Raw genomic sequence first — 21,131 nt, 5'->3', positions numbered from 1 at the left:
TCCCACAGACATCTAATTGACCACTGTGAGAACAGAGTGCTGGATTAGATGAGATCTTGGTCCAATCCAGAAGACTCTTCTTATGTCTTAGGGCAGTGGGGGGGGGGGGGGCTGAGGGAGCCGTGCCTCGGGAACATTTTTTTGAGGGGGTGCGACCAGGTGCCCCCACGACAGCCTCCCTCACCGGAGCCTGAATCAACCAAACACTGCCAGCTACAGCTCCACTGCACTCAAGCCTGACCCAGGGATGGAGAGAGGAGAGTCGTGGCAATGTTGCTGCTCACACTCCTCAGCTGCGGTGTGCCAGATTCCACTGCTGCTTAGGGAACGATTTCAGAAATAATAATAATAATAATAATAATAATAATAATAATAATTTATTTGTACCCCACCCATCTGGCTGGGTTTCCCCAGCCACTCTGGGCGAAAACAATGAGTAGATTAAAGTCTGGTTTTGACAGTGCCAAGAAAGTTATTTACATATCAGTTATCTACTTAGCAGGACGTGGGTGGCGCTGTGGATTAAACCACAGAGCCTAGGACTTGCTGATCAGAAGGTCGGCGGTTCGAATCCCCGTGACGGGGTGAGCTCCCGTTGCTCAGTCCCTGCTCCTGCCCACCTAGCAGTTCGAAAGGACGTCAAAGTGCAAGTAGATAAATAGGTACCGCTCTGGCAGGTAGGTAAACAGCGTTTCCGTGCGCTGCTCTGGTTCGCCAGAAGCGGCTTAGTCATGCTGGCCACATGACCCCAGAAGCTGTCTGCGGACAAACGCCGGCTCCCTCGGCCACTAAAGCGAGATGAACGCCGCAACCCCAGAGTCGGTCACGACTGGACCTAATGGTCAGGGGTCCCTTTACCTTTTATCTACTTAGCTTCTCCAAAAGATACTCCAATTGGAAGCTATTCCCTCGTCAGCATTCCTTATGCTTCATTTCTCTGTCACCCACTATGGGGAACCACTGCTCATTTCAAACTGAAACAGGCATGCTTTGCTGTTGATGCATGAGGAGGACTGCAGAGGTTATTGTCCCTATACTGCATTTTTAGTACACAAAATTTGTTTCCGAAACCTCAACTTAAATGCTAGTTATTTGTTTCCATATTGCCACCGGGGTAGGAACAGCCTGTTTCACTGCCTGAGGCAAAATGAGGAGGTGCCAGCTGGCTGCTGCCTGCCTTACCTGGGGCATGTGACGGAGCCCGCAAAGTGGCAACAATGGCAGGTGGTTCTGGCAGGACCCCGCAAAGCACATGAGAGCTAGTAAGATTTTGGCAAGATCTTGCCAGAAGCCAACACTACTGGTCTTTTTCCACCAGCGGTAGCGGGGTGGGAAGGATGCACATGGCTTCTTCGGCCCTGCATATTGCTATCACAAACAGAAAGAGAAAGGAAAGATGGGGACACTCTCATACAACTTTTCCAGGTTGCCTTGTTTCCTCTTCCTCAATGTCTATCTAATAGCAAAATCAAGATCAGCGCCAAAGCTGGAAAGAGCTCCTGTAACTATATTAAGAAATGTAGAATCGGGGGCTTCTGCAAGTGCTGTTTTTCCATTTCAAGATGCAACACTTATCGCTCAGTGGTAGAGCCTCCTAGGAAGGGCATTCCAGTAGAAGGTGTACCAGGTTCTCCACCTTCAGGTATCCAGCTAAGCAGCATCCAACAACTTCATAAAGGTAAAGGTAAAGAGACCCCTGACCATTAGGTCCAGTCGCGGACAACTCTGGGGTTGCGGCACTCATCTCGCTTTATTGGCCGAGGGAGCCGGCGTACAGCTTCCGGGTCATGTGGCCAGCATGACTAAGCCGCTTCTGGCGAACCAGAGCAGCGCACAGAAGCACCGTTTACCTTCCCGCCGGAGTGGTACCTATTTATCTACTTGCACTTTGAGGTGCTTTCGAACTGCTAGGTTGGCAGGAGCAGGGACCGAGCAACGGGAGCTCACCCAGTCACGGGGATTCGAACCGCCGACCTTCTGATCAGCAAGTCCTAGGCTCAGTGGTTTAACCCACAGCGCTACCCGCGTCCCTAACAACCTCATACTTGGCACCATAATGTTCCCTTAACCTCCATCAACTGTAAAGTGTTCACTCTGCATTTGGGAAAAAGCCATTTCAACTCGTATCAGGGAATAGAAGAGAACTATTGCCCAAGAAGAATGGCAAAACATTTTTTACATCCTTTTGGCGTGACACCTGGCCACAACATCACTCATTCTCACAGGTGCCATCACAGCCCCTTGTAATCAAGTGGAATAATGAAAGACCAGGCTTAGAAATAAATGGGCCCCTCAAGGCTGTCCACGAGTTCTCCCCCATGTCCTCAGATGCCCATGAAATTAGGGGTGGAACCAAATGGAAAACCTTCTTGAGCCAAAAGATAATGGCCACCTTTTGAATCAAAATTCCTGTTAAAAAGTAGGGTGTCTCCAACCAACTTCCTTATGCGTAGATCTAGATAGCCCCCAAAGTTCTAGATAAGTTATGGTATGCTGTTTCCAATACAGTGGTACCTCGGGTTAATTCGTTCCGGAGGTCCGTACTTAACCTGAAACTGTTCTTAACCTGAAGCACCACTTTAGCTAATGGGGCCTCCTGCTGCCGCCGCGCCGCCGGAGCACGATTTCTGTTCTCATCCTGAAGCAAAGTTCTTAACCTTTGGCTGCAACCAGAGCCAGGGCCTTTTCAGCACTGGCTCCGGCCTGGTGGAACGCTCTGTCTCATGAGACCAGGGCCCTGCAGGATCTGATTTCTTTCCGCAGGGCCTGTAAGAAAGAGTTGTTCCGCCTGGCCTTTGGCTTGGAGCCAATTTGATTCCCTCCCCCTCTTTCTTTTTTCTTTTCCTTTCTCGTCCTGCAATGAGGCTACATTTTAATATTTTAATGTTTCAATATTCTAATGTTGTATTTTAATTTTGTTTTTAAGTTGTAATCATTCAACTTGTTTTTATTATTGCTTGTTAGCCACCTTGGCTGGGGAGGGGAGGGTATAAATAAATATTATTATTATTATTATTATTATTATTATTATTATTAACCTGAGGTACTGTTTCTGGATTAGCGGAATATGTAACCTGAAGCGTATGTAACCTGAGGTACCACTGTACTGCCAACACAAGTGCCCCATATTACATCTGGGAGAATAGTTTAGTTTTACAAAGCTCTAACAGGACAACAAACTTCCCACCCGATCCTTCTGAAAAATAGCATTAGCAGTTACACTGGCTGTGGCAAATGTGGCTTTCAAATGTGCAAACCAAGAACCAGAGCTTTTAAACATCACACCCAATAATTTATACATATCAGCTTGCTCAAATATATCTGTGTTATCAATGACTTTCTTGCAAATGGAGCCTGTAATTATTTTAATTAGAATTGAAATAAAAAAATTAAGGTATTATATATATAATAAATGTTCATAAATGTACCAAGCAAACACATACATAAATATATAAACCACATGTCTGAAGCAGCACAGGAAAACAGCCCTGGAACCATTTTCACTCCCAAACTGACCATATGTTTTCTCTGCAAAGTCAAAGGAAAAGCCTCCCCATTGTCTCCTCCTTCACAAATCCTGTTTTAAGGGTATGTCTGTGTATGAATAGGGTGAGCCTGTGACCTGGTTCAGAAACTAAATATTTGTCATTACAAAAGACTGGCCAGGCTCCCCAGGGTATCCAATCAAGTAAGCATTAACAGGTAACTTACCAGACAGGAGGTAAACAAACAGGAGGTAAACAACGAACTCAGATTTCTGCTGTAGACCGCCCTTTCTGTGATGTAGGTATGATGTATCTGGGGGGTGGTCTTGAGCTACACCCCTTCTGTGATGTATGTATGATGTTTCTGGGGGTGGACTTTTAAAATGTCTGTATAAGGGTGGGCACACCTTGGTTCTGGGTCCCCCTCCTTTCCTGCATGTGAGGGGAGCACCCTGTTGCAACAGTTCAATAAAGGATCAGGTTTATGAGCTACTTTGCTTCTCAATATTCTCTGGTTGGTCTCTGTTCTTTTCTCTGACCGATGGAAAACCTACAAAGGACTCTAAAAGGGCTCTTGTGTCCCCTATAAGGGAATAAGGGCAGATTTTCGTTTATTACAATCATTGTCCAAACTTTTTGACATTTCCTTTCCTTCTGGCTTCACTGTTTACAGTTCAACCACAACTAGTGTCTCTTTGTGTATAATTTCTCAATCCTTAGCCTTCCCCATACAGATCATTCTTCTGTCCGTTTGCTAATCCTTTCCCACAAAAGCTGGTATATGAACATTTTGTTCCTGACTGAATGTTTTCCTGAGCGTTTGGAATAGTCATGGACACGAGCGTAATGTTCATGGCCACAAGTACAAGATGTTATTTATGCTGCCCTTCAGTTAAAAACTCCCATACAATACCATGCACACACGGTTTTGAAACTCAAGAGACACAGAACAAAAGAATAATAAAGTGAGTGGGATCCCTGGGCACAATCGGTTAAAGACAGCTTTAGTGGTATGTTAAAAGGCCTGGCAGCTGCACAAATGTTACTGGCCCAGAGATGGAAAGAAGACAAAGTCCCTCCTAGAGAGGAATGGCAAACTAAGCTGTTGGACCATGCCGAAATGACAAAACTGATCGGAAAGCTCAGGAACCAAGAAGACCAAAACTTCAATAAAGAATGGGGGGTGGGGGAATTATAATTTATCTAGGAGACCACTGTAAGCAAACATTAACAGGACTGCAATAACACTTGTAGCAAATATCATGGACAAAATGGAGAGACATAAAATATGGATTATGAAATAATATGCAGTTGAAAAGGTAGACAATAGGACCCATGGAGGGGAAGGTGGGAAGTCCAGAGATTCAGAGAAATCTCTAAATATGGATATGTATTTTGTATTGTTATAATTCTATACAGCATTTGTAAAACCAAATAAAAATTATTTCAAAGAAAGAAAAAGACCTGGCAAATAAATAATTTGCCTAGCACCTCTGTCTACGAATTACTGCGGATTCAAACTACGTACAACACTCTATTATATAGATTTTCAACCACCATAGGTTATCTTTTGGTTCTTGCATGGGCATAGCCGGGGGGGGGGGGAAGAGGGCAGCTGCCCCCAAATCAATCAAAATCAATACAAATCTGAGGTCCCCTCCAACAAAAGCCTGCCCCTCCCAACAAAAATCCTGGCTACGCCTTTGGGTTCTTGTGTGAGGTAAAAATCAGATGCTTGGAGACTCCAACAGAAGTTGAACAAGTAAGAAAGATTTATTTGACAGAGCACAGTGGCTAAAACAAGGAATATTTTAGGAGATAATGTTCTTTCAGGAAACAGTTGTAGCACCCTGCTTGTGGTTAACGCTTAGCTGGAATGAAATATTCAACGCAGCAATAGAGAAATTAAAATAATAATTTATTTGTCAGACAAATAAATGATAGGCACAGTGGTACATGGTTACCAAAGCTCTGCCCCTTCCAGCCCTGATGGCCAGCACTTATATTTCCTCAGCCCAGCCCCCTTGCTCCTCCTTTGGCTGCCTCTGTCCAATCAGCCTGATTGAAACTCCTATTGGCTGTTTGCTAGAACCAATCATAAAAGATACACCCATTTCCTATTACCTTTTATGGGAGACAAAGAGCTATATTTCCTTCTATCCATAAATGGCAGACAAGTAGCCATATATCTTACATTTGCCTCGACAAGGCACCTTAATTACCAGATCACCTTTTGCCCCTGTTGCCCCTGCATTCCAAAACAAATGGCTAAAACAAATGGCTCGTGGTATTAAATTCTATCTAAACAGAGGTCTTGGGTTCACATTCTCACACACCATCAATGAAATAAGAATCTAACATAAGAATCTAACATTTCTTACTTTCTAAATCCTTTGCCTAATTACATTAAGCCAACAAATCTCATACATAACATAGATAGCTTTTTAGAAGATAAGGCCTTTGCAAAGTAAAAAGGAACTCAGTAAAAACCAGTATCAAAAGAAGCCTCTTCAGTTTACACCCCCCCCTTTCCCAGCCAGCTGCTTTTCCCATTAGCTCTTCCCAAAATTTTTGCCCTTTAACTCTCTCAGTATACCTTAAACCTTAGGAAAATATGGCTAGGGTCTGATGGAAGGCACATGGTATTATTTTCTGTTAAACAATAAATCTTACTATTTACCAACTCTTAATTAGTGTTTTTGCAGCTTGATTGTGAATATGTAGGGTCAGTGTAACCTTTGCTCCCAGCCTGTAATTCCCTTTTACAACTTTGAGAAACTTGTCTCCTGCTACTGCTATAAATCAGGGGGGCCCTTGTTCAGGAGAGCAGGAAGATAAACAACTACCAAAGTACTTAGTCAGCTGGTTTCTGCCTGGCATGAAACATACAAACATTTGCAAATATATCTTTAAGCTCATTTTAAAATACAGACCTTGATCAGATGCCTCACAGTTAGCCTATTAATAATTTTACTAAATTGAATGGATATGATAGGCCTCTCATCAAGCACAGCTTCTTTTAAACTTCAGTTGCTTATGTTCCGTTATTACGTTTCAGGTAGATGCTGCAGGCTTCTAGACTAGATGGTAAAAGGCTCAGCTTATTTCCAGTTATTTTATTCCTACTATTATTTATCTAATTTATATACCGCCCTATACCCTCACGTCTCAGGGTGGTTATTACACTTGACTTCAGTTCCCTCAGTTGTTGCATAGGTGTTACAGATTCATACGGTGGTGCCCCGCAAGACGAACGCCTCGCAAGACGGAAAACCCGCTAGACGAAAGGGTTTTCCGTTTTGGAGGCGCTTCGCAAAACGAATTTCCCTATGGGCTTGCTTCGCAAGACGAAAATGTCTTGCGAGTTCCTGCGGGTTTTTCCCCCTTCCCCCCCTTTTCCTAAGCCGCTGAGCCGCTTATCAGCTGATCCGCTGATAAGCCGCTTAACAGCTGATCGCTAAAAGCCGCTAAACCGCTAATAGCGCTAATCCGCTAAGCTGTCAATGGGCTTGCTTCGCAAGACGAAGAAACCGCTATACGAAGAGCCTCACGGAACGGATTAATTTCGTCTTGCGAGGCACCACTGTACTTTGGTTTCTTAGACAGCCTTTTGACATTCACACTTCCTGATGTAGCCTTTTTAGCTTCGGGTGAGAAGGGCTTTGTACCTGGGATGGGGAAATGGGAGTCAACAGACACTCGAGGAATAGTTTCGGAGAAAAAGCTTTATTCTGCCATCCGGGGTGGCAGAAGGAGCAAGTGTGATAGATTCACAAAACAAGCATGGCTTCACAGTCATTTGCACAGAGCATATATTCCCCTTCCAGTTCCCTCCCCTTTCTCCTCCTCCTCAAGAGTCCTGCCCCATGAGTTCCCCTGAGCATGAACAGAAAGCTCCTGTCTTGGGACTCTTTTGGACTCTTCCCAGGAAAGAGGGATGAGAAGCCTTGCGTTCCATCGTGCCCAAGATATGTTTCTTTTCTCTCGCTCTATTGGCACGGTTCCCGGAAAGAAAAGTGGCAAGTTGAATGTACCTTTTGGCAAGGTCAGCTAGCCTGAGAAGCGACCTTGGTTACAGCAGAGCGAAATGCTTCTGATGCTTAGCTAATGCCTTTTAGCTGCTGAGAAAATGGTTTCGAAAAGCTTTGAGAAGCTTTGAGCCTGCTTTTGGGAGGGGGGTGACTTCGGGCCTAGGTGGGATCACCTATCCTCACCTCCTTCACTGAGGTACTCCAAATAATACTGCAGACCCAGGGGATCTCCTCACACCATCCCTTAACTCACGGGTGTCAAACACAAGGTCCGCGGGCCGAATCCGGCCCGCCAGACCTCGTCATGTGGCCCATGTAGCTGCCGCCGGCCGCCAGCCTTCACCTTTTATTCTCATTTTTTTTTTTTTGACACAAGAAAGCCGCCTCTTCAGCGCATGCGCGGCAGCCTACAAGCCAGAGAACGTCTGCCCTCTAGCGGCGCCGGCCGTTCTACACAGGAAACCTCCACTTTACATGCATTCAGGAAACCTCCACTTGTTTTTATATTGAGCGCATGCCATCCTGTGATGTGACAGATCCAACGGCTGCCTGAACCCTTCTCTCCTGTACTGTAAGTCCTACAGATACAACTGGCCCTTTGAGGGTGACCAAACTGCTGATGCGGCCCCCGATGAATTTGAGTTTGACACCCCTGCCTTAACTGTATTTAACTGGGAGTCTTCTCTTTCTAGAAGATCTCTCCCCTCCTGACTCGAACTCAGCTCCTCCAGTTCACTCCTTTCTGAATACTCTCCCTAGACCAGTGTTTTTCAACCACTGTTCCGCGGCACACTAGTGTGCCGCGAGATGTTGCTTGGTGTGCCGTGGTAAAAATTTGAAAAATTTGAAAAATTTGAAAGATTTTTTTTAAAAAAGTCAAATTTTCGCCCACTAGGCGGGCACCGGACTGTGTCCACCCTATTTTCCATCCGTCCTGGGTGGGGATCAGATCGGATGGGATCGGATGAGAGCGGACAGGCGGTCCGCTCTCATCCGATTCCCCATAGAGCTACATGTGTGTCTTTCTTCGATTCCCCATAGAGCTACGTGTGTGTCTTTCTTCGATTCCAGCCAGAATATCAGCTTTGTGTTCAGCCAAACAGGCCCAGGTTGCGCACTGAATAAAGTCGTTTATAATTTTTCATATTTCTGTTTACTTACTATTTTATAATAAAGTAATTATAAAATACTTTCTTTGTGTTTATTTGATTCCTATTCAAGAGAATTACTTTATATATAGTCAATATAGGCACAGAGTTAATTTTTTTAACATTTTCTAATGGTGGTGTGCCTCGTGATTTTTTTCATGAAACAAGTGTGCCTTTGCCCAAAAAAGGTTGAAAAACACTGCCCTAGACACTCAGTCTAGAGACTCCTTTCTCTAGCTGTAGTTATTTCCCTCAGGGTGGATGTGAAACATACTTTTCCTAACTCTACCTCACGGTTTCTCTTAAACCACCTCCCTATCGCTATCTATATCTATCTGGCATGGGCGCAGCCGTGTGTGTGTGTGGCAGAGCGGGACAGTTGCCCCCCTTCAAATAAATCAATTAAATCAATACAAACTGAGGTTCTGCCCCCCCATACATTCTGGCTTTGCCTATGCTAGCTGGAGATTCCCTCAGAAACGGTTCCTTTTATTTTCCCTCCAAAAGTGCTGCTCCCCCTCCCCCAACTGGATGCCTTGGTAGCCAATCAGAAAGAGGCTACAGCCATCTGGTGGGATTTCTGAGGCACTGCATCACCAGACAGTCTTCTTTGGCTCTGCTGTCTGTCATACCAGGCAAACCTCCTGGCAGGGTAGTGGTGGTGGGGAGGATTGTATGAAGGCCGGGGGCCACGACAGAGAAAGCCCTGCTCCGGTAGTCACTACCTGCTGCGAGGGAGGGGGCCTTTCAGGAAGGCCTCTGAAGATGACCATAAGGTTTGAGCAGGCTCGTGTGGAAAAGACCCTGTTTCTTATAGAATAAAGGTAAAGGGACCCCTGACCATTAGGTCCAGTCGTGACCAACTCTGGGGTTGTGGCGCTCATCTCGCTTTATTGGCCGAGGGAGCCGGCGTACAGCTTCCGGGTCATGTGGCCAGCAGGACTAAGCCGCTTCTGGCAAACCAGAGCAGCGCACGGAAACACCGTTTACCTTCCCGCCGGAGTGATACCTATTTATCTACTTGCACTTTGACGTGCTTTCGAACTGCTAGGTGGGCAGGAGCATATTGATGTATGTAATTTTTATTTCTTAATGATATTTAGTGGTAGTATAACTGTATTGTTTTTTGTAACATAAAACCATTCAATAAAAATTATTTTTTTAAAAAAAAAAGTGGGCAGGAGCAGGGACCGAGCAATGGGAGCTCACCCCATCACAGGGATTCGAACCACTGACCTTCTGATTGGCAAGTCCTAGGCTCTGTGGTTTAACCCACAGCGCCACCCAGACTTAGTTCCCCAGTCTGTCACGACTGGACCTAATGGTCAGGGGACCCTTTACCTTTATACTTACTGAAGGAAGGCGATGTGGAGTTTCATGGTGTTTACAAAGTTGGCATAACTTGATAAGTAATGTATTCCCCAATGAACTCTCTTGACCCTGGTGCTAGTCTTTATCTTAAATGTGACCTGGAAGGCATGCATGACATTCCTGATTTCTTAAGACCTAAAGCTGTGGGTTAAAGCCTCAGCGCCTAGGACTTGCCGATCGAAAGGTCGGCGGTTCGAATCCCTGCGGCGGGGTGCGCTCCCGCTGCTCGGTCCCAGCGCCTGCCAACCTAGCAGTTCGAAAGCACCTCTGGGTGCAAGTAGATAAATAGGGACCGCTTACCAGCGGGAAGGTAAACGGCGTTTCCGTGTGCGGCTCTGGCTCGCCAGAGCAGTGATGTCACGCTGGCCACGTGACCCGGAAGTGTCTCCGGACAGCGCTGGCCCCTGGCCTCTTAAGTGAGATGGGCGCACAACCCCAGTCTCTGTCAAGACTGGCCCGTACGGGCAGGGGTACCTTTACCTTTACCTTTTAAAGCACAGGGCTTTTGTGTTACCAGCAAACTTTAATTATCACCTCCTGTAAAAAGAACGGCTTCCATGCAATACACAGAAGGCAGGATTCAGGAGACATACAAGATAACCAGTTAAGTCATTTCCCACATATGGTGTGTGTGGAGCCTGTATTTACTATTTAAAACACTTCATCCAGTAGATTCCAGGGTGGTTTACAATAAGCCTATTTCTTAATCAAAAATAGAAAGAAAAACAGCTTGCACAAGTTACTGCCCTTGTGCCCATGTTACAGACTAGCAATGGGTCTGCTGTTTTCTACCATTAAAACTGCCCTCTTTGGCTGCCCTGTGTGACAAGATGCGTGCCATATCCTGGTTCCAAAATGGGGTTGCCATATTCTAGTTCCACAAAAAATCTCATGAGTCTGTCTGCCATACTACGAACACTTCCCTTGGCACAAGCTGTATTAAACGCCGTGGAACAGTTTCCTGCGTCAGCTTGCCTTGAATCATCACTGTTATCTCCCAACTGTACAGTTTTCTGCAAGGTGCCTTTAGGTGGCACTGTTCGACTGAAACATAAGCACTGCTGGATTAGCTAACTAGCCCAGGTGTGCTGAACCATAGTCCTTCCAGATGTTGCTGAACAACCTCCCATCCTCAAAGCTCCCAACCTCCCATCAGCTCTAGCAAGCATAGCCAATGTCCAAGGATGCTAGGAGTTGTCCTTTGGCAACATCTGGAGGACCAAAGGTCCCCCCCCCTGCGTGATTTAGTCCCCCATTCTGTTTCCAAAGGGGGCAGCGACGTGTCTTGTTCCCATCTCCTCCTCCGGCTTCGCCTCCTCTTTCGCCTACATGCCCTGACGAAGGCAGAGGAGGAGCCAAGCCATATAGCGCTCCCCTCCGCTTGCGGAGCTGCAAAAGACGCAAGGAGGAGAGAGAGACGGAGACTCAGGTGGGCGCTCCGGGGACGGTGGTGATGGGACTCGGACTGGGGCGAAGGGCCGGGAGAGGGGGCGCAGGTACCCCTCCTGAATCTCCCCGGTGGCCGTCGAAAGGGAGCGATGGTGTGCGGGGAGAGGAGATGGAGCGAAGGAAGCCTGCTGGTCCCCTTTTCCTCCTCTCCTTCCCGTGCGTAAAGGCTGAGCCTACCGGGTTCCAAGCTGGGAAGTGGGAAGCATAGTTTTCTAACTTGGATGAAATGGAAAACTTGGGTTATTTGTACGATTTCTGGTTTAATTACAGCTTGGGGAAAGGGCTGTGTAGTTGGGCAAAAGGTTTGTTGATGTCTTTCCTTCTTAAGCAAGGATCATCAGAACTGGCGGCCCAAAAGTGCTGTGTATTTATCCCTCTAAACTGAGAGGGCTGCAAGTGGCGAAATCTTATCCTTATGGAATTTCCATCTGAACTAGGAATTTCTGGTTGCCAGCTTTGGAACAAACCAGCTTATTAAAATAGTGTCAAACTTTGACTTAATTAATATCCCGGTGTGTTCTGGGGTAGTTTTCTTATTTGGATGAGATAGAAAACTATCGTTATTTGGGTGTTTTATGTTTTAATCACAGCTTGGGCAAAGGGCTTGTTCATGTTTTGCTGATTAAGCAAGGATCATCAGAATTGGCGGCAAAAAAGTGTTGTGTATGTGTGATTTATCTCTCTAAAGTGACATATCACCTTAAACGCAAGGGCTGCAAGTGGTGAAATCTTACCTTTATGGAAGATTTCCTTTGACGGCATTAAAGGAACAAAGATAAAATCAGAAAACATTTCCTGCAACTTTTACCTTCATTAATACTGAACCGGAACAAGTCTTTTGAAAGATACAAGTTTAAGGCAGCTTTTTAACCATACATCCTGAGATGTTGTTAGACTACAAATCCCATCATTCCTATCTAGGAAGAGCTGCGGTCAAAGATGATGGGAATTGTAGTTCAACAACATCTGGGAACCCAACCAAGATTGAGAGAGGCTGGTTCAGAGAATGAAGGGAACAGTTTGTGGTTTTGAACAAACCCTATCCTCTACTTTCACAACTTTCATCAGTCTGAAGTGGTGTATTTAGAAATGTTTTCTGGCAGCCAGGAGACCTAGGGACTTGTTTTGTAAAAGAAAGAAGCACTGTGCTTCTTAGAATGATTGTAATTATACATCATGTAATAAAGACTGATAAATGCATGGTCATAAAAAGCTGAAGTACTTCATACAAGTAAAATTTGTCCTCTGCAGTGTGTTAGCCTGACACCATGGTGGGTGAAGAAAATATCTCCGTAAGGAATCGCCGATCAACTTATGAGACTGCAGAAGAGAAAGAAGACTTGTCAAAGAGGCATGAAGCAGACGGGTCTTTCCCACAATCAAGCAATGGTGAGATTTCTTCATCAGTAACTGCAGAGATCTTACCTGATTTAGCAGATGAAATGATAAGCAGTGGAATGATTTTAAATCTGCATGTGAGCAAAAGATCTGAAGTAAATATGAATCCAATTGTTTCCAGCGTTCACCATGTTCAGTGGGTTTACTCTGAATCAAACTTTGTTGACTACAACCCAGTGCATGTATCTTTGGTGGTGTAGTTCAACGTGGTACTCAGCCAGTTCTGAGTGTGTTTGCCTTGTGCTAATAACTTGACCTTAGCACTGTGTTTGTTCCCTGACTAATTTTATTTTAGCTGTGTGCCAAATTTGTGAAGCCAGCGGAGGGGATTCTTCTAGAGAACTTTTATGACCTGACTAGGAAACGTATCTATACTTAAATTATCTGTGTTGTAGTTTTTGTTTCAACAGCTACCAGATATTTGCCTCAAGATGTGAATACTGGCATTCGTTGCTAAGCTTGTTTACTCAAATTCAAGCTAGGTGTGAAACTGCCTTCTACTGACTTGGACCAACAGTTCATCTCACCCAGTACTGCTTACTCTTGACAGGCAGTTGCTCTTCAGGCCACGTTACTGTGATCGGGTGGGATTCCACCAAGTCTTTGTGTGCGCAGAATGAAGTCCATTCGCCCAACCAGCCTTTCCCTGCCCGCGGGCCTTAGGTTGCCAATCCCTGGTGTAGATGCATTTATGAGATTTCTTTATTAGTAACTGCAGAAATCCTATCTGAATAAATATAAGAATTTATCAGTGGATTTATTTTGAATCTGCAAATGAACAAAAGTACTGAAGTACAGTAAATACGAATTCTTCCTCCGTTCTTAAATAATGGATTGTTTCCAGTGTTCACCATGTCCAATGGGTCTACTATGAGTAAAACTTTGTTACATGTATTTTGGTTTTCCAGTCTTTCTGGACCTGTTAGCACATCTGTAAAGTGGATTGATTGTTGTGTTGCTACACACACCCTACGACAAAGAACATCTTGTAAACTATCTTTGTCTTGTATGACAAAGCACATCTTGCAAACTATTTTATCATATGTGATAGGAAAAAATGCTGCTTTCAAGCCAGGTTTCGGTGTGTGGGTTGTGGGTGTGTAATATTGTGGGTGTCTGGGATGGCCTCTGCTGACTTGTGCACGTAGGGTTGTCATATCAATGACAACTGGATTCTAACCATAGCATAGAACTCAAATGACAAATTGAGTTATGATGAATTTGCGTAGCTGGCAAATTGTGTTTTCAAGCTGCTCCTGTTTTCTATCCTCACAGCACTCAACATTGTAAGCTCAGTCCTGTTTGAAAGCTCAGACCCTGTCTCCAGGGAGCGGGACCTTTGGGAGGCTGAGCGATGGCCCTAATTGTGGTCTGTCAATTTGAAAATAAAACACATTTCAAAGGTGTATAGGATGTTGATTCTCATCCCAGGCTTCCCCAGCTGACTCCTCTGCATCTCCTTACTTCATTCTCTGCTTTTGCTCCTACAAATTTTTGTGCTGCATGTGAAGCCTGTGTAGGGTCCTACTTCTGGTGGGCTATGTGTACAGATGTGCATTGTTGCACTGTGACAGCCTTAACTAACCTTGTGCCTTCCAGGTGCTTGCATGGGGGGTTGTGGTCCAAAACCTGTCATGGCACCAGGTTGGCAAAGGCTGTAGCATCAGAAGGAAATGTTGCCAGCGATGGGATGCTGAAACCACAGGAGGAAGAAACATGTGCCTACTCCACAATTTAACCAGTGCCCTATATACATCTCATACAGTTCATTCCCATCTTCAATCACAGATATGATTTCTTACATCTTTTATCATCTCCCCAGCATCATGTTCTACCAACTTTGTGTCAGAGACTGGTCAGAGAAGGATGTTGGAGACCGCCTCCCTAGCTTGACCCTTCTGGGGAGGAGGAAGAGGAAGACAGTATAGATTTACAACAGGGGTTTGAAGGAGGTCACAGCTCAGAGGCAGATGAGGGGGAAAGCTGGGAAATCATGGGAGAGACAGAATAACACTCAGCTGACAGGTTGTTATTAGAAAGCAATCCAGACCTTCCATCTCCCAGAACCTGGTGAGCCTTAAAAGTAGGAGAGCAAAGAGCTCAAAGACAGAGGGCACAGGACTTCCGGAGGCGGCACGAACGGCAATGGCGGTCCTCTTCCTTCGGTGAAGGGGAAGCTCCGTGGGAAACGGGTCGTCCGCTACGGCGAAGCGGAGACCCACTTCGGAAACCCACAGGCAGTAAAAGCCTGTGGTCTCGGGACCCGGTGGGTGCTGGAAGCAACCCCTGAAACGTTGAAGGAACCCCGTAAGGGGCTCCGGAACGGGGAGGGGGTAGCGGCGCTGTGGGTCATTTCGCAAGCTACGGAGTGAAGCCGCGCTGCTGCTGCCGGTGAGTGCTGACCTTTTTTCCTGAAACTTTCTGATGTGGAAAAGCAACAACCCGTGAGTAAAGAAGGACTTTATTAAATTGGAGACTAAAATCTATTGAATTTGGCTGAAAGCGGAGCGACGAAAAACAGGAAGTCCGTCTTCCGCTGTCATTGAACTTCAAAGCAAAGAGCTGGAGGAGTGGAGGTAAAGAAAGAACTTTTAACCTAATTGATCTGAGCAACCACTGAACCTTTTCTGTAAGCGAATAAGGATTCTAAGCATTTGATCTTATATTCTATACTTGCATCGTGATACCTTTCTTCTATTTGGAAATATAATTTGAGTAAGAAACCCAGGTGCTGGAGCTGCCTGAGTAACTGAGCTGTCAGTTTGCAGATTTGGTTACTTTGAATCAAAAATTGCAACAATCTGAGGGAGTTTGGACTTGCTACTTTGAAGCATCATCTGAAATACCAGTATGCTCTGTTTGAAACAATGTGGCGCTAATACTAACTCTGCTTAAAACCTGTTATTGAAGGTTCCTGGACTTAAAACTTGATTTTAACAATTTTACTAGAATTGATCTCTTCCCTAAAGACATTTTAAGCTCCCCCTAGAGGATTTTGGATTTACAGCAGTGACATTATTTTACTTTCCTTTTCCCGGCCTCCTGCTTGACTGTTACCATCTGGGCTGTTGTTTTCTCATGGGAACAACTCAGCTTGACCTTGACTCTTAGATAACTCTGGAATGAGTGGCGCTAGAAAAAAGGGACCAAGAACCAGACAAACAACTTTAACAACTTTAAACGCAGCTTCCCAGGCACGTAGATCATCTGTACCTACTTTGCCTTCAGAGGAAAAAGCTGCTTCTCTGCCAAAAGCAGGGGAGGAAGAAACTGAGCAATTACAATTGGAGGATATGGCCTCAGGAGCAACTGCTTCTATTTTAGAGAAAATTTATGAAAAATTGGAATCTCTGGATAAGAGAGTGGAATCTTTGGATAAGAAAGCTGATGAGCAAACAGCTAAAATTGATCAAAACACAGAATGTTTAAATAGACTAACTGGACAAGTATCACAGAACGCACAAGCAATTGGAGAATTGACGGGGGCCATAGCAGAAAATCGGAAATTGGCTGAGGATACTAGTCAAAGACTTGGAATTTTGGAACAAGAGGTAAGACCACTCCGTAAACAAGTAGATGAACATCAGACTTATCTTTCTATGACAGAACTGCGGAATCGGGAGAGTAACTTAAGGATAAGGTCGATACCAGAAGTGGAAGAAGGCAACTTAGCTGAGTTTTTGACTAAAGAACTTTCCAAGTTTTGGAACTTAGAGGAAAAGGACTTTAAAATCGTATCAGCTTTTAGGCTTGGAAGACTTATAAAGAAAGAGAAACCCAGAGACTGTTTGATAATATTGAGATCAAAGGAGGAAAGGGATAAGATTTTGGGCCTACACTACGGAAAGTCACTGGACATTTCGGACAAAAGAATTGAAATTTACAAGGATATTCCTAAACAACTGCTGGACCTTAGATCTGGCTACCTCGAATTGGTTAGATTGTTGAGGAGCAATTCAATTATCTTCAGGTGGGAGTTCCCCCAAGGATTATCCTTCACTTTTAGAGGGAAGAAGGTCAAAATCAGAACATTGGAAGATAGAGATAAATTTTTGACTGCATACGGAGAGGACCTTCAAAAAGGAATTGAATCACCCTCTGGGCCTGGAGCACCAGTGGTACCTGCACCCTTGGAAGCGGAAGATCCAGCGAATAAGACACCACCCCCAGGAAAATAACCAGATTTATTCAGGATGTCTCTGCAACTTTTGAGTTGGAATATAAATGGCTGTAATATTCCGGAAAAAAGGAGGAAAATTTTCCACATATTAAAAAAGGAACAATTGGATATTATTTGCCTACAAGAAACTCACGTGATTAGGCTCCACAGAAAAGTGTTAATAAATAAAAGACTTGGCCAGGAATTTATATCTTCGGATAGAGTAAAGAAGAGAGGGGTGGTGATATATGCAAAAGAGAGCCTGTCACCTAAACTTTTATTTAAAGATGAATATGGAATAATTTTAGCAATTGAGATACAACATCAAGGAGAGAAGATCTTGATATTAGGAATTTATGCACCAAACGAGGGGAAATCGGAATTTTACAAGAAGCTGCATGAGACTATGCTGGATTATCTGGACTATGATAACATCATTATGATGGGAGATATGAATGGGGTCGTATCAACTAACATGGATAAGTCACAAAGCCAAAATGTTACAAAAGATGGCAGACTACCAAAGACTTTTTTTGAAATGACTGACAATATGGACTTGATTGACATTTGGAGAACGAAGAACCCCTTGGGAAGAGAGGGAACATTCTTCTCTGAAGCCCAGCTGACTTGGACAAGAATCGACCAAATATGGATATCTAGAGGTCTGGCACCTAAGGTTAGAAAGGTGGAAATCTGCCCAAAGACCTGCTCCGACCATAATGCACTAAAGATGGACATGACACTACTACCAACCGGCTCCTTTAGATGGAAGATGAATGACAATTTGTTTAGAGATCAGGAGATTATTAAGAAGGCCCAAAAAGTTTTGAAAGATTATTTTGAGATAAATTTGAACACTACGGTGGAAAAAAGAATCATCTGGGATGCAAGTAAGGCTGTGATGAGGGGGTTCCTGATTCAACAGAATGCTGTAAAGAAAAGGATACAAAATGAGAGGAAAGACAAAATCTTGGAGAAAATTAAAGAATTAGAGAAGAAGTTAAGATCAAATCCGAAGTCACAGCCGACTCTGAAAGAAATTAAACTTCATCAAGCCCAATATTCTAAATAGATAAATCAGGAAATAGAGTGGAAGATTAAATTAATTAAAAACTTTTGAATCGGCGAATAAATGTGGAAAACTGCTAGCTTGGCAGCTGAAGAGGAGACAAAAACTAAATACAGTTACAAATTTAGAGATTGAAGGAAGAAATATTCAGAACCCTGTGGACATTAGAAAGTGCTTCCAGAGATACTTCAAAAAATTATACACTCAAGGGCCGCAAGACGAGGTCGAGATTAAACAATTTCTGGAAAAAAATGGGCTACCAAAATTGTCACAAGAAAATAGATCAATCCTGAACTGCAAAATAACATGACAAGAGATTGAACAAGCCATTCAGAATATGCAAATGGGCAAATCTCCAGGGCCAGATGGGCTGACCTCCAAGTATTATAAGACATTAAAAGACTATTTGATACAACCACTGATGGAGGTTAGCAATGAAATTATGGAGGGGAAGAGGGCGCCGGAATCGTGGAAGGAAGCCTTTATCACATTGATACCAAAATCGGAAGCTGAAAAGACACAACTTAAGAACTATCGTCCCATCTCTCTTTTAAATGTGGATTACAAAATATTTGCAGACATTTTGGCAAGTAGACTTAAAAAAGTTTTAAATGAAGTAATTCACAAGGACCAGGCAGGCTTTCTCCCAGGTAGACACCTGTTTGCTAATACAAGGAACATCATTGACATTTTGGAACTTTTGCAAACAGATATAAATACAAAAGCAGTGTTAATTTTTATAGATGCGGAGAAGGCCTTTGACAATATTTTCTGGAAATTTATGAAGGGAAATTTAAAAGAAATGGGAGTGGGACGGGGTTTTGAGAATGGGATTGATGCAATATATTCAGAGCAAAAGGCTAAATTGATAGTCAACAATGTGGTTACAGAAGAGTTTAAAATCGAAAAAGGAACACGACAAGGCTGCCCTATTTCCCCTTTGTTATTTATTTCGGTTCTGGAGGTGCTCTTGAATATGATTAGAGGGGACCGGTTGGTGGAAGGAATTCAGGTCGGAGAGAACCAATATAAACTTAAAGCTTTCGCAGATGACCTAGTTTTGACCCTGCAGGAGCCAGAATCTAGTACGAAAAGAGTATTACAATTGATTCAAGATTTTGGTCGGGTGGCGGGATTTAAATTAAACAAACAGAAAACTAAGGTATTGGGGAAAAACTGGACAGATACAGAGTCAGAACGGTTTCAGAAAGAGACAGAACTAAATGTGGTTTAAAAAGTAAAGTACCTAGGGGTAAACATAACAGCAAAAAATCTGAGTCTTTTTAAGGATAATTATGAAAAATGTTGGTCAGAAATTAAGAGAGACTTAGATAGTTGGACAAAATTGAAACTTTCTTTGCTAGGCCGAATTGCTGCTATCAAGATGAATGTATTGCCAAAAATGTTGTTTTTGTTCCAAACATTACAGATTGTGGACAAGACGGAGTGCTTCCGGAAGTGGCAGAGAGATATTTCTAAGTTTGTCTGGCAGGGCAAAAAGCCCAGAATTAAGTTTAAGATATTAACTGATGCGAAAGAAAGAGGGGGCTTTGCCCTGCCAGACCTAAAGTTGTACTATGAGGCCGCAGCTTTCTGCTGGCTAAAAGATTGGCTACTTCTCGAAGACACTGACGTACTGGATCTGGAAGGTTTCAACAATGCTTTTGGTTGGCATGCATATTTATGGTATGACAAGGTTAAGATCAATAAGGCCTTTAAGAACCATATTGTCAGAAAAGCAGTGTTTAATGTCTGGACAAAATATAAAGACTTATTGGAAAATAAAACTCCAAGGTGGCTTTCACCGCTGGAAGCTAAGGCCCGAAAAAGACCCAATATGGAGGCCAAATGGCCAAAATATTGGGAAATATTAGAAAAAGATGGAGACAATTGGAAATTGCAGAGTTTGGAGAAAATTAAGGACAAAGTGCGAGACTGGTTACATTACGCTCAGATTAATGAAGTTTTTAAAAATGGCAAAAAGTTAGGGTTCCAGGTGGAGAAATCGAAATTGGAAACAGAACTGTTAGAACCTAAGACTAAGATACTTTCAAGAATGTACAACTTGCTGTTAAAATGGAATACACAAGATGAAATGGTTAAATCGGCCATGATAAAGTGGGCACAGGATATAGGGCATAATATCATGTTTGAGGACTGGGAAAGGTTGTGGACCAATGGGCTGAACTTCACTGCATGTAATGCTTTGAAGGAAAATGTAATGAAAATGATATATAGATGGTACATGACCCCAGTTAAACTTGCCAAAATATACCATTTGTCTGATAACAAATGTTGGAAATGTAAAGAAAATGATGGAACATTCTTTCACCTCTGGTGGACTTGCCCGAGAGTGAAGGCCTTTTGGGAAATGATATATAATGAGTTGAAAAAGGTATTTAAGTATACCTTTACTAAGAAACCAGAGGCCTTCCTTTTGGGTATTGTCGACCAGAAGGTGTTAAAGAAGGACCGAACATTTTTTATGTATGCAACAACGGCAGCAAGGATACTCATCGCTAAGCACTGGAAAACTCAAGATCTACCCACACTGGAAGAGTGGCAGATGCAACTGATAGACTATATGGAACTAGCCGAGATGACCGGCAGAATCCGAGACCTGGGAGAAGAGAAGGTTGAAGAAGATTGGAAGAAATTTAAGATTTACTTAAAAAAGCATTGTAATTTGGTTGAATGTTAAGATGGAGGCTAGATCATAAGGGGCGCAGGTGGCGCTGTGGGTTAAAGCCACAGCGCCTAGGGCTTGCCGATCGAAAGGTCGGCGGTTCGAATCCCTGCGGCGGGGTGCGCTCCCGCTGCTCGGTCCCAGCGCCTGCCAACCTAGCAGTTCGAAAGCACCTCCGGGTGCAAGTAGATAAATAGGGACCGCTTACCAGCGGGAAGGTAAACGGCGTTTCCGTGTGCGGCTCTGGCTCTGGCTCTGGCCAGAGCAGTGATGTCACGCTGGCCACGTGACCCGGAAGTGTCTCCGGACAGCGCTGGCCCCTGGCCTCTTAAGTG

General features: G+C 44.0%; 1 protein-coding gene across 4 annotated transcripts in view; it reads left to right on the top strand.

The window, feature by feature from the left end:
• Positions 1-11,176: 11,176 nt before the first annotated feature.
• LOC307218702 (sterol O-acyltransferase 1-like) overlaps positions 11,177-21,131 on the top strand; it is a 39,791-nt gene continuing 29,836 nt past the window's right edge. Inside the window, exons 1-2 of one of the 4 annotated variants that reach the window (XM_079981424.1) lie at positions 11,177-11,464; positions 12,736-12,873. In XM_079981424.1, the coding sequence (XP_079837550.1) occupies positions 12,753-12,873 (121 nt within the window). In that variant the 5' untranslated portion in view covers positions 11,177-11,464; positions 12,736-12,752. Of the gene's footprint in view, positions 11,465-11,575; positions 11,641-12,735; positions 12,874-21,131 lie in introns of those variants that run through there. The other 3 variants (XM_079981427.1, XM_079981426.1, XM_079981425.1) reach the window with 3 other exon arrangements.

Source organism: Podarcis cretensis (assembly GCF_951804945.1).
Source record: "Podarcis cretensis genome assembly, chromosome: 6".
NCBI lineage: Eukaryota > Metazoa > Chordata > Lepidosauria > Squamata > Lacertidae > Podarcis > Podarcis cretensis.
The sequence above is the reverse complement of the archived record's forward strand: the minus strand, read 5'-3'. Positions and strand labels throughout refer to the sequence as shown.